This window comes from Cydia fagiglandana, chromosome 10 (assembly GCF_963556715.1).
Source record: "Cydia fagiglandana chromosome 10, ilCydFagi1.1, whole genome shotgun sequence".
NCBI lineage: Eukaryota > Metazoa > Arthropoda > Insecta > Lepidoptera > Tortricidae > Cydia > Cydia fagiglandana.
Window position 1 is genome coordinate 15,041,515 of NC_085941.1, and position 13,034 is coordinate 15,054,548.

The 13,034-nt window shown below is 36.4% G+C and overlaps 2 protein-coding genes across 3 annotated transcripts in view; both read left to right on the forward strand.

Moving 5' to 3' along the window:
- Nucleotides 1-13,034, forward strand: part of LOC134667950 (delta-1-pyrroline-5-carboxylate synthase) — a 267,662-nt gene that overhangs the window by 199,262 nt on the left and 55,366 nt on the right. Inside the window, exons 1-2 of one of the 2 annotated variants that reach the window (XM_063525376.1) lie at nucleotides 12,263-12,292; nucleotides 12,700-12,747. The exons of the other annotated variant lie outside the window; for it this stretch is intronic. Coding sequence (XP_063381446.1) covers nucleotides 12,278-12,292; nucleotides 12,700-12,747 — 63 coding nt within the window. The 5' untranslated portion in view covers nucleotides 12,263-12,277. Of the gene's footprint in view, nucleotides 1-12,262; nucleotides 12,293-12,699; nucleotides 12,748-13,034 lie in introns of those variants that run through there. 2 annotated transcript variants of the gene reach the window in all.
- LOC134668248 (uncharacterized) lies at nucleotides 7,765-11,251 on the forward strand. Its single transcript, XM_063525738.1, has 2 exons — nucleotides 7,765-8,300; nucleotides 11,109-11,251. Exons 1-2 carry the CDS (start codon nucleotides 7,882-7,884, stop codon nucleotides 11,239-11,241), a joined length of 552 nt encoding a protein of 183 aa, XP_063381808.1. The 5' UTR covers nucleotides 7,765-7,881; the 3' UTR covers nucleotides 11,242-11,251.

Below are 13,034 nucleotides of genomic sequence, written 5' to 3' on the forward strand. Positions count from 1 at the left end.
AAAAATATGGGTGTAGATCTATGGGACATATTTTTGAGATGATTTGTGCACCCATATTTTTAGAGTTGACTGTACTAATATGATCATATAGTAATAAGACACTACGGACTAACATTCATATTATTATAATAATATTAATTCTAATTTTAGAAACTGTAAATTATATTGTTGATAACAATTTTTTGCTGTATCACCTGTTTTGGTTCGGCACATTCCGACAGAACTGCCGAAATACCATAGGTACATTTCGACCAGAAGTCCGCGCTCGCAATGGTTTCCAGCAGCAACCGCGGCACGAGCAGAACGAATGCGTTAAAGTCCACATAATGGCGCGGTCGCAGCAGGATTCCACCATCTCGCACGAAGCGCTTTGCTTCTTCTTTCCTTATGCGCACTGGAAGGAATGGAATTCCTTGCCGGCGTCTATATTTCCGTGCTCTTATAACCCGGCAACTTTCAAATCAAGAATGAACAGGCACCTTCTGGGCGAGCTCGCTCCATCGTAGTCCACGTCTACGCCTCGGCTAATTTGTGGCCATGAGTAAGCCTATTCATAAAAAAGGGAACAACCTCAGCTCGTAACGGGTCTTCTAGCGAACATATTCCACCACATCGTCTGCCGCGGCGGAAACATGCTGGTGCGATACGTAAAGCCAAAGTACGATACCTTCCATACTACTGATACTTACCAATGGTTTACATTAACAATTCGAGGACTCGTATTTTTTCTCAGAGACATTCTTAAGGCTTGAAGTTTCCTAGCACTTTTATCTTGAATTTGTTTTAATTCCTGTTTATATTTGTTTTCTTCCTCTGTACCTCTCTTTTCTCTTTTTTTTGCTTCTTTTAGCAGTTTTTTTGCATACTTTATTTGCCATTGACGAAATTTCTCATAAGAAGTGCAATCCATTCTGGCGACTAACAATTAGGTACAGATACGGCTTCTACAGAAAGCTAAGGAGACTTAAATATATATAGTATTGAGTTAGGTTTATGTATACTACCAGCATTGGCGAAAGGAGCTGCTAGGATCAGGATATTATACTTTAATTTATTTCATTTCTATTTGATCTTTTTGTCTGTTAGTCACTGGATGGACACTTATATACAATAAAAACTTTGAACTTTGAATTCTCGATGAGTAACGGTTTTAAGTCTTTGCTTCATAACCAGGTCATTTGCTTGTGTTTATTTACCAAAATTATTTACTGAAACATCTGTCAGGCTAGATATAGTAAATGTCATTTAATTGACACTTTCTCAAAACTTGTTCCAATACCACAAATAATGAGCTCTTTCATTTCATATGTAACATGATATATATGTTAAAGGTTTTGATAAACTCCATAGTGAATTGTACATGTAGGCCACATGATTACCTTTATTATTTTTTCTATATGTCACTCTTGTCTAAATAAATAATTGATCCACATTAACATGGTAGCAGTTCTCGGTTTATTTCAATAAAATTTATTAATTATATTGATAATGAGCGAAGAAAAATAAATAACGTCGATTACGTAAATATTTATTTCAAAAATAAGTTAGCTATTTTCAAATTTTCAAAACAAATTCTAACAAGAACCGTCAATATGTCAACTTCGTCAACAAGATGCAAAATTGATATTGGTCGTTTAGAAGGTAAAGAAAATTGGACAACATGGCGCTGCAAGGTACTGTTACTGCTAAGAGGTACTCCTGGAGGACTAGATGCTATCAACGGCAATCTAAAGCCACCAACTCAGCCAGATTCAACAGCAACCGCCGCTGTCATGGCAACTTATCAAGAAGCTCTACAAGAATATAATAAGACGGATAGTGCAGCTATGCTTATTTTGATGGCTAATATGTCAGACGTTACTCTTCAAAAAGTTATGAGATTAACCAGTGCGAAACAAATTTGGGATGAGCTACACACCCTATTTGATGGCACGTCTGAGGATAAAAGCTATAATTTATGCTACAGTTTCTTCAGCTATCGCAAGGATCCCCTTCACGACATGTCAATGCACATATCTAAGCTGAAAAATATTTGGCATGAACTCAAGGTCGAACTACAGAAGGACAAGCATGAACTTCCAGAAATCTTACTTCTTTGCAAGATTCTAGAAACGCTCCCCGACGATAGTTACTTCCCGTTCAAGTCAAGCTGGATGCTTATGTCTAAAAAGGATCGTAACATAGAAAATTTGACAGCTCAAATCTGCAGTTACGAAAGGTCTTTGACAAATAAAGAATCTGAGACTTCTGAAGCACAAGCACTAGTCGCACTCAACTCCACACGCAAAACAAAGAAGAAATGCGGGTATTGTAAACTTTTCGGTCATAATGTCAAACAATGTCGCAAATGGATTTCGGATGGCAAACCTCCCAAAGTTAAACCATCGACAAGCGAAGCTATGAATACAAACTTGAACCTTACTCTAATGCAAGTTGAGATCAACGGAATAGTAACAACCTTAGTAGATCCTGAGAATTGGTATGTCGACAACGGAGCTACAGGTCACGTAACCTGTCAAAGTGACGTATTCTCCAGCTTTCAACATTTCAATAATGATCAAACAGTTACATCTGCGAACGGATCCAAGAATAAAGCTATTGGAAAAGGAACAGTTGACTTACTAGCGAACGTCCATGGTCGCCAAGAACGAATCCAACTATGCGATGTCTGGTACGTCCCTGAAATTAAACGAAACCTATTTTCTGTACTTGCTGCTCAAGATAAACTTGAGAATAGTGTCTTCACATCTGAAAGAGAATCCTGTCAATTGATACATGATGAAAAGGTGAAACTGATTGGAACAAGAATCAAAAATGGAGGACTCTATAAGTTGAAAGTTACTGTATCGAATGAAACTCCAGAATTGAACACCGTGTCAACAGAAAACACTTTACAACTATATCATGAAAGATTTGCCCATCAGAACAAAAGACACGTTAAACACTTAATTGAAAAGGAACTTGGCATCAAAGTTAAACTTGATTCTGAATTATGCACTGGATGCGTCTACGGAAAAGCACATAGACATAAATTCGGAACAAGACAACAAGCTAATGCACCAGGTGAGATTATACATACCGACGTATGTGGCCCTTTTCCAAATTCATTCACAAAACTACGTTATTTTGTATTGTTTAAGGACGGCTACAGCAAATATCGTCATGTTTACTTCATGAAGCATAAATCTGAAGTTAAAGACAAGCTCGTACAGATGATCAACGAAGCAAAAACAACTGGCCATACTATAAAAACAATACTTAGCGACAACGGTGGTGAATTTAAAAATGAAGCAGTTGAGAAAATACTTCAATCTCATGGTATCCAACACCGATTGACAATGCCTTATACACCTGAGCAAAATGGATCTAGCGAAAGAGAAAATCGCACCCTGGTAGAAGCTGCTCGCACTATGATGCACGCTCACGAGGAACTTCCAGTTGCCTGTTGGTCAGAGCTCGTCAATACGGCTGCTTACATCCTAAACAGAACCGGACCAACTTCTCAAGAAGGAAAATCACCATTCGAACTCTGGTTTGGAAAGAAACCTGCCATAAAACATTTAAGAGTCATTGGAACAGAATGTTTTGCACACGTTCCTAAACAAAAGCGAACAAAGATGTCCAAGAAAGCCCAAAAATGTATTTTAATTGGCTATGAAGGTGATGATGGCTATCGGTTGCTGAGTTTCAACAAAAATAAAGAACCAACTCTAATCAGATCGAGAGACGTAACCTTTAACGAATCTATAATCAGATCTGTTGGATTAGAATCAGATGCTCCTGATGCAGATGAGCAAGATCCTACTACTGAAATAGAGATTCACTTCCCAAAGACTAAAGAAAATCATCCAATCTTTGATGCAAGGGAGGATATAGAACAAGATGACGAAGTATCTTCTGGTATGCCTCAAATTTTAAATGATTTACCTTGTCAACAAGAGGAATATCCCGTACAAAGGTATGATACTCCTGAACCTGATGGATGTGATCCTGTAGAAAGGTACGATACTCCTGAACCTGATGGATGTCGAATCAACTACTCTGATGAAGACCATGAAGATAATGATGATCACGATGAAATTCCTGAAGCGAGAATTCTCAGAGATAGATCTAAACTAAACCCTCCAGTTCGATATGATGACTTTATCATGTCAGCTATAGTTGAAGATTCAGATGAGCCCAAAACTTATAAAGAAGCCATGAAGAGTCCTCAGAAAGCTGAATGGAGAAAAGCTATGGAAAGCGAGGTGAAATCCTTAAATTCTAACAAGACGTGGATTTTGGTAGACCAACCTAAAGATAGAAAACTAATCTCTTGTAAATGGGTCTTTAAAAAGAAAACCAATGCCGATGGAAGTCTTGACAAATATAAAGCCCGACTCGTAGCGAGAGGCTATACACAAGAAAAAGGATTAGACTACGACGAAACTTTCAGTCCTGTTGCTAGGATGGCAACCATACGCTCAATTTTAAGCATTGCAGCAAATGAAAGTCTTTCTCTCACACAATTCGATGTAGCCACTGCATTCCTAAATGGTTCATTAAGTGAAGATATCTACATGCACCAACCAGAAGGTTATAATGATGGCACAAATCGAGTTTGTAAATTGAAGAAAAGTTTATACGGTCTCAAACAAGCACCAAGATGCTGGAACAAATGCATTGTTGACTACTTGAAATCAATTGGATTTAAGCAATGTGACATGGAACCATGTTTGTTTATTCGTAACAGAAACGGAAACAAAATAATAATGGGACTCTATGTTGATGATGGCTTGATCGCCTCTACTAACCAGAAGGAATCTGAAAAATTTCTAAATGAACTGAAGAGAAAATTCAAGATTACAACAAAACCAGCCTCTTACTTTCTTGGATTAGAGATCATAAATGAAAAGGATGGTTCCATAAAGGTTTCTCAGAAACACTACGTAAACAAACTGTTAGAAAAGTTTGGCATGAGTGATTGCAAGGCTGTCAGCACTCCAATCATAAAGGAAGTACAGTCAGATACGGAAAAAGACAATGATGTCAGATTTCCTTATCGAGAAGCTGTCGGTGCACTGGCATACCTAATGACAGGAACCAGACCAGACATATCATATGCCATAAGTGTTGTTTCCAGAACATTAGCGAATCCATCTCATGAAGATGTCCTGAAAGTAAAACGCATTTTTCGTTACCTTAAAGGAACTATGGATTCAGTTATTGTCTATAAGAAAGGACACAAACCCGGAGTGTTGGAATGTTACAGTGACTCTGATCACGGAGGAGATTTCACTTCTGGACGCTCCACTTCAGGCATACTTTGCCTATACGCAGGAGGTGCTATCTCGTGGGCAAGTCGCAGACAGACATCAGTCGCGATCTCAAGCACTGAAGCAGAAATAGTCGCAGCAAGCGAAGCAGCCCGAGAAATAGTCTGGCTACAACGACTATTCCAGGAAATCACCACTTTAAGTGCAATTCCTACATTGCAGGTAGATAATGACGCTGCAATAAAACTGGCTCAGAATCCTGAACTTCATAGAAGAACGAAGCATATTGCCATAAGACATTTTTATGTCAGAGAGCTAGTTTCCTCGAACGAACTAAATATAAAGTATGTTCCAACAGAATACCAATGTGCGGACATACTGACCAAACCCGTTTCTAAGCCAAGAATGGCATTAATCTGTGGCATTATTGGATTAAATTAACCTATAACGTTTAACAAAAAGGGAGGATGTTAAAGGTTTTGATAAACTCCATAGTGAATTGTACATGTAGGCCACATGATTACCTTTATTATTTTTTCTATATGTCACTCTTGTCTAAATAAATAATTGATCCACATTAACAATATATACATATTTAAATTATATAGATTTATTTTGACACACAATACATATTAATAAGTACATAAGTTAAGTTATTCTATAAGTACATTGACTACACCAAACTTACAATAAAAAGTAACCTAAAATTAAAACTACCTACAAAACTAAAACTAAACCTAAAAAAAACTATAGCTGGTCAAGCAAATCTTGTCAGTAAAAAAAGGCGCGAAATTCAAATTTTCTATGGGACGATATCCCTTCGTGCCTACATTTTTCAAATTTGCCGCCTTTTTCTACTGACAAGATCTGCTTGACCAGCTATATATCTAGAGAGGGTCCCTGGGGCATAGTGCCAATGATGCTGGCAGCATTTCCTCGCAATAATTAAAACATTAAAGTATAACGTTTGTTAACGAGGAGTCTGCATTATAATACTTAATAAACAGGGTGATTGGAAGAACAGACAGTGGCACCAAAGTGTACAGGGTGAGTGAACATGCAGCGTATTCTTTGAAAAGGGTTATTCTATGGGTCATTTGCAATGATTAATGTCCAGTCAACCAGGGGTCAAAACTCATTGGTTTTTAAGTTATTTGATTTTTTTATTAGGGTTCCGGGTTCCGTACCTCAAAAGAAAAAAACGGAACCCTTATAGGAACACTCGTGCGCCTGTATGTCTGACTCTGTCTGTTCGTCTGTCACAGCCGATTTTCTTCGAAACTACTGGACCAATTTAGTTGAAATTTGGTACACACATGTAAGTTTATGACGCAAAGACGAGCATGGAACGTGAACAAATGAATTTTAAACATAGGGGCCACTTTTGGGACGTAAGCGAAAAAATTTAAAAATTAAGTCTTTCTAACTGTTAGGGTTACATAACAAATGAGAGATTGTGAGAATGTCATATATATATTTTTTATAATTTTAGGATAAACAGTTTAGAAGTATTTATCTCCGAAAGTAGTACTGGGTCAAAAATTTTGAAAAAAAAATTGGTACACAATATATTTTTACCTAGGTATACATGACAGGCAGAACTATCAGAAATGTGCAGTCAAGCGTACGTCGGTTAGTTACTTAGTTTTTGATCCGACTTTTGCGCGAGTCCGAATTGCATTTGGCCGGTTTTTTGTTTTTGCTTTAGTAATTTTACTGAGATTTGAAACTTTTATTGAAATTTGTTTTACCTACTTATCAGCATATTATCTATCAGTGAGGTTGTCTCAAAGTGCATTTCACATATTTTTTTCAATGCACCGTGCTGTGCGTGTATCTCATAAGATTTACTCGGGTAATTCCGAATGTCGAAAACTGTCGGATAATTCCGAAAAGAGACTTTTATTATGATGGAATTAAGGGTGATTTGCATCTGAATTTCGGAATTATCCGACATTCGGTATTACCCGAATACACCTTACCTACATTTAGGTACCGATATTTTTGAGCAACAAGATGGTTCCGATATTTTGTATTGCGTTTCTGGTGATTTTTTGAAGCGTTCTTAATTACACTATCTGTATAAAATTATACTTACAAACATATTACTTTATCTAAACAAAACATCTATTTACTGTCGTAACCTTGCTCGGGGCTAGAGTGGTTGATAAGATGCTGATTGAACCAATAAACTGAGTGTGTCTTCAAGATTACTTCCGTCTTCGCTAGTATCAGTAGTATCAAAAACAGGAGGCGTGTTCTGATTGTAATAACAGGTTATAAATTTGAGCTGGATTTGTTAATAATATGATCTGTCAAGGCCAATAGTGATGTTATTGATTGAAAAATGCTGAAAGAAATAATGTATGTATTGAACGGTTTTGAATAAAGTAAGTAATAGTAATTTTTATTAGGAGGTTCTTTTTAAATGCTCTTTTGAGACAACCTCACTGATAAAACAAATGTCAATAAGGGTTTCGGATTGACTACTGACAGAACTGAAGTTTTAATGACACATATTATCAATGTTATAAACTTCACATTAAGCAAACAAACAAACATATTATTTTGGAGTAAGTAATTACAAAATTTCTCGTTTCATGGTCATTCTGCGACATCACTCAAAATGCCCGATCCCTGTCCAGGATGCCAACCGACTAAAGCAACTGAACGATATCAAAGACAACTTTCAAAGGAAGAAAAAAAATGCGAAAAAGAAAACGAAAAGGCATTGAACAAATATGAAAAACAATTAGCAAAATTCGAAAGAGAACGGCAAAGAAAGTTGAACCAACTAGAAAAGATGTATATATCAAAGCTAGAAGACGAGTTAGTTGGTACAGGCGACTTGTCTGGTAGCCCAAGCTTAGTGGGCGCACCTCCTGGCGATTCAGGGGATCCATTTTACCCATGCTGCTGTAGTGGTGCTGAAAATACGTACAAAAGCAATGATCCCATTCTCGACAGACGACAAGATACATCGAATATCATAAGTATATTTGTGAAACCTGAACAACTGGGGCTTGATGTCAAAAGAAAACCTTGGTAGGTTAACGAAATCCAACTCAATAGGCGAAGGTGAACGCGGTAGTACCTAAGTAGCATAGAGGATAAAGTCCACCTCGGAGTTTCATATCTAACTTAGCACTACCGATACTACCGACAGAATATGCATTAAAAGGCGATTCCGAAGAGCGTAAGATCGCTTTACGTCGGTGATCTTTTAATTGTTGTGAACGGCTTCCCTTTATCTTGCATAATATCGATTGTCCGAAATACACTTCGCATAGCAGGTTTCGCAGAAACATTTTTAACCGAATGATACTTTTGCATAATTGTATAATTAGCATAACTGTCATGTCGCATAACATTCATTTGGCAGAATTTTGAATAGCAGAATACTACTATCGTCGATTTTACATACGCAGAATTGTATGTAGCATAAATTACATTCCACCGAATTTATTATGGCATATTGCTCATATTGTAGACTTGAATTTCGCAGAATGTTATGCAGCAGAATAAAAGTTCTGCCGAAATTGTTACCGCATAATACTCATGTCGCTGACTGAACCTACACAAAAGGAATTGCTGCCAGAACTACAGGTTAAGTTAGGTTAGAACTGCGACCCCTACATAAAAGGAATTGCTGCCAGAACTATAGGTTAGGTTAGGTTACAATTGCGACCCCTACACAAAAGAAATTGTTGCCAGAACTGTAGGTTAGGTTAGGTTAGAACTGCGACCCCTACTCAAAAGAGTGAGGTGCGTAACGGTCCATATAACAACTTTTGATATATTTTTAGTCGATATAACGATTGAGGGACATAATGCACTTTTGCTATAACAATACATGGTATATTACGCCACTACGTGTACGTGTATGTGTATTGGTACGGAGCCACGCTGTTACGTCGTCGCCCAAATCTAATGTTTAATTTGTCTTTGGTTTTTATTTGTAGTTTCTTTGTACTTATTGTATTTTATTTTGTAGTTTCACAGTGCTTTGGTTTTACTGTAATGCTGTGTTACTTATTTGACTAATAAATAAATAAATAAATATTCTTAAAGAGTCTAACTATCGTCAAGTATAATGAACTTGTAATATAACAACTTCTAATCTAACATTAACAGCGTATATAATTAAGTTCGATATAACGCTCAGTTGGCACAATGTAGTACTGGTATAATTTGTAATATTTACTACTATTATAACAACCTACGTATTCGAACTTAAGGCAGGTCTCAGTTAGGTACGACGACGAGCGAAGCGAGGAGGAGTGTTAGGTAGAACTGCGACCCTACAGCGCGCGAGCCGAGCGAGCGAAGCGAGCGTGCCGCGGTAGCGGCCGGCGAAGCGCCAGAACCGACTTTTTTTATTATAACCTCAATTTATTATTATACATTTGAATACATTATACCATAAATACTTATAACAAATATTCATTATATCCAGTAAACGTTATATCGAATAGCTTTTATATCGATTAAACATTATATCCCATGAAAATAGTTATTTTGTTGTTATATCAAAAGTTCATTATACCGCTTAAGTGATTATACACCATGAAATTATATCAAAAGTTGTTATATATTTTGAAAATATATCAAAAATTGTTATACGGATCATTACACACCCCTCAAAAGAAACTGCTTCCAGAACTGTAGGTTAGGTTAGGTTAGAACTGCGACCCCTACTCAAAAGAAACTGCTTCCAGAAGTGTAGGTTAGGTTAGGTTAGAACTGCGACCCCTGCTCAATAGGTACTGTTGGAGTAGGTATTCATTGGTGTAGTAAGGTACGGAAAATTAAAAAAAATAGAAACTCCGAACACATAAATGTAACATATTTCGGCGAGAAACTAACTATCCATCAAAATATTATTCTCATCAACAGTATGCCAATGAATTATTCTGCCTAAGGAAATTGTGCGAAAAGACAGTATGCCAAGTACATATTATGCGACGCAATTTTCGGCACAACAATTATTCGATTATAGTATTATTCTTCAAATTGAGATTATGCCATTGCATTATTCTGCTTTACAAAATTGTGCGAAACAACAGTATGCCATGAAACTTATGCAAAAAGTAATTCTGCGAAATGATGATTCTGCCAAGGGTTGCTATGCGAAAGTAAAATATGACAATAAATTTTATGCAACATATTAGTAATCCGTTGTGAACCTTACGACTCTATTTAATTCTACACCATGATATACTCCAGAAGTATGTTACCTCCTGAATTTACATATGATATTACTGCTCCTAAATATAGACGCAACTAAAATTAGCGGTTGTTATTTCATATTAGCTTTTAGCTATCCCTGTTGGAAATCGATAATTGTATGATTTACGGGTCAAACAGAAAACTGTGTTACGTTCTTTCCTGTAGAAGTGTAGACATACACAAAGTTAAGGGCTATAAAGGTAAAAATTTTATTTAACCCTTATCCACGTGAAAAGGTCCTCCTTTTATTTGGAGAACTATGATAAAATCATTACTTACATGCCCACAAGCTGTTAACTATTGCCCACAGGAGAGAAAACTAGTGTGTTCGCGCGAACTGTAAATTTTTCTCTCCTGTGGGCAATAGTTAACAGCTTGTGGGCATGTAAGTAATGTAAGTAAAGTAGTTCTCCAAATAAAAGGAGGACCTTTTCACGTGGATAAGGGTTAAATAAGAAAATTGACCTTTATAGCCCTTAACTCTTGTGTATGTCTACAGGAAAGAACGTAACACAGTTTTCTGTTTGACCCTTACGGGTTTATCGTGAAAGCAACTCATCTGGCAGAAACTCGAAACAGTTAACTGAGCACATCTTTACAAAACTTATATTCTTTTGATTTCAGTCAATGTGGCACCAAATCATGCTCACTTCGGAAGCAACTCTGTCAAGTTTGTTACCGTTACTGCTGCTACTTTTTAACCGTGTGTGCAGCCATATCTATTGCTGCCACCATATTCATTCTATTCTTTAAATAAATGTGTACGTGTACATGGTATGTATTTTATTTCAATACTAATCGTGTTTTTCTCGGGCCCGTACAGACGTACACCTATACCTACTATTTAATTATTCGCTGAAATTACCGATCTATCAAATTTATCTTTACCCTAAAATTTACCTGTTGCATCAAACTCAAACAGTACTATGTACATATACCTAAAACATTTTGCGGCCTCGACATTTGAATGTAGTGATCAAATTATTTTATGGTTTTCATCAGCAGTTCCTGATTAAATACATTATTATTACTATGTAATATATTTGAAAAGTTCTCTTGGTTTCTCCAGGATTTCATCCTCAGATCCTGATTTTGATGACAATGATACGACCTGTGAAAAAAAAATCGGCCCACATACAAGCTATATAGCCATCTCTAGTCGAGAATCATGTATAAATACGGAACACTAAAAACCGCAAATTTTTCCATTAGGTAGACCTTTCCAAACGTAGGGGAGACCGAGGTGAGTTGTGACAGAGGAGAGTTGTGACATTGTCGATTTTTTGGAACCTAATGACTGTTAGCGAGCTCGCAACAGTGTGCGTTTGTTAGCTCGTAACTTGAACTAACAAACGCGCGACCTTGTTTTTAGTTAATAGATTCCAAAAAATCAACGATGTCACAACTCTCCTCTATCACAACTCACCTCGGTCTCCCCTACCGCACACCATAGTGTCGAATGATGCCCGTTAAAAATAATAATAGTGTACCTACTTATTCCAAAATCATGTAGCTGTATGTAAAAAAAACAATTTTAACACATATAAGCGTGTAATTAAAATAGAGGTGACGATTTAGCTAACTAGTTCTGACTAACTACTAATAGTATATACAATATGTCTCAATTAATGAAGAGTCCTGTTTTATTGTTCATTTGTTCACGGTTATTATCGATATTAATATCAGCATATCGATAACCAATGACTCTACTTCCCAACAGTGTAGCTTGTTACTTTCAGCATCAGGGTGAACCTTTCATCGGAGTATAATTAATTTCAAGACAGAATAGGAAAATGAATATCGATAAGGTAGGTATTTAATGTACAAAAAAAAACAGAAAGTTTTTGTTTAAATACATCTTATATATTGTGGAATTTAGTTTTTTGGTTTCTTATAAATTATTTTAATATATTAAAAATTAACTGCGTACACTTGCCTCTCGTATAAAAGTACGCGATTAAGCTCCGTTTTGTTAAAATCGTGGTAAGTATAAGTTAAGGGTATATCATCAATTTCATCATTGAACTGAATGGCGAACTGGTAATCTGTCTGGTGGTCAAATCTGTCAATGTGTACTCGTAATTATATAGAAGGTATTAGACACAGTTATGTTGAGATAAGAAGCCTAGGTTATGCCACTTATGCCTATCATAGCTTCAATATACCGTGGCTTCAAATAATATTTTAATTATGATTTTTATATTTTTGTTCACAGCCGCTCCGGTTCGGTGTTTCACTACTTAGTGCACTTCAGCATCCTCATGTAAGTAGCCTGTAAGGCCTTGTTAATGTTTGTGTAGGGTCAATAATATTAGACCGTAGGATTAGTATCTCTAACGATGGTAAGGGTTTTATTATTATAATTATCAGTAAAAATAAATATAAAAAAATTAAATAAAAAGAAGAAATGCGGGTAAAGTAAAATTCACACGACTTTTATCCCTTAAAAATTGTGTTAATAAGCCTACTTTCCTGTCTCAGAATGTAAAGCTGCTGACTGTATCTACGTAAGTACATGACTTCCTTTAAAGCGTTTTCTACAAGTTAACT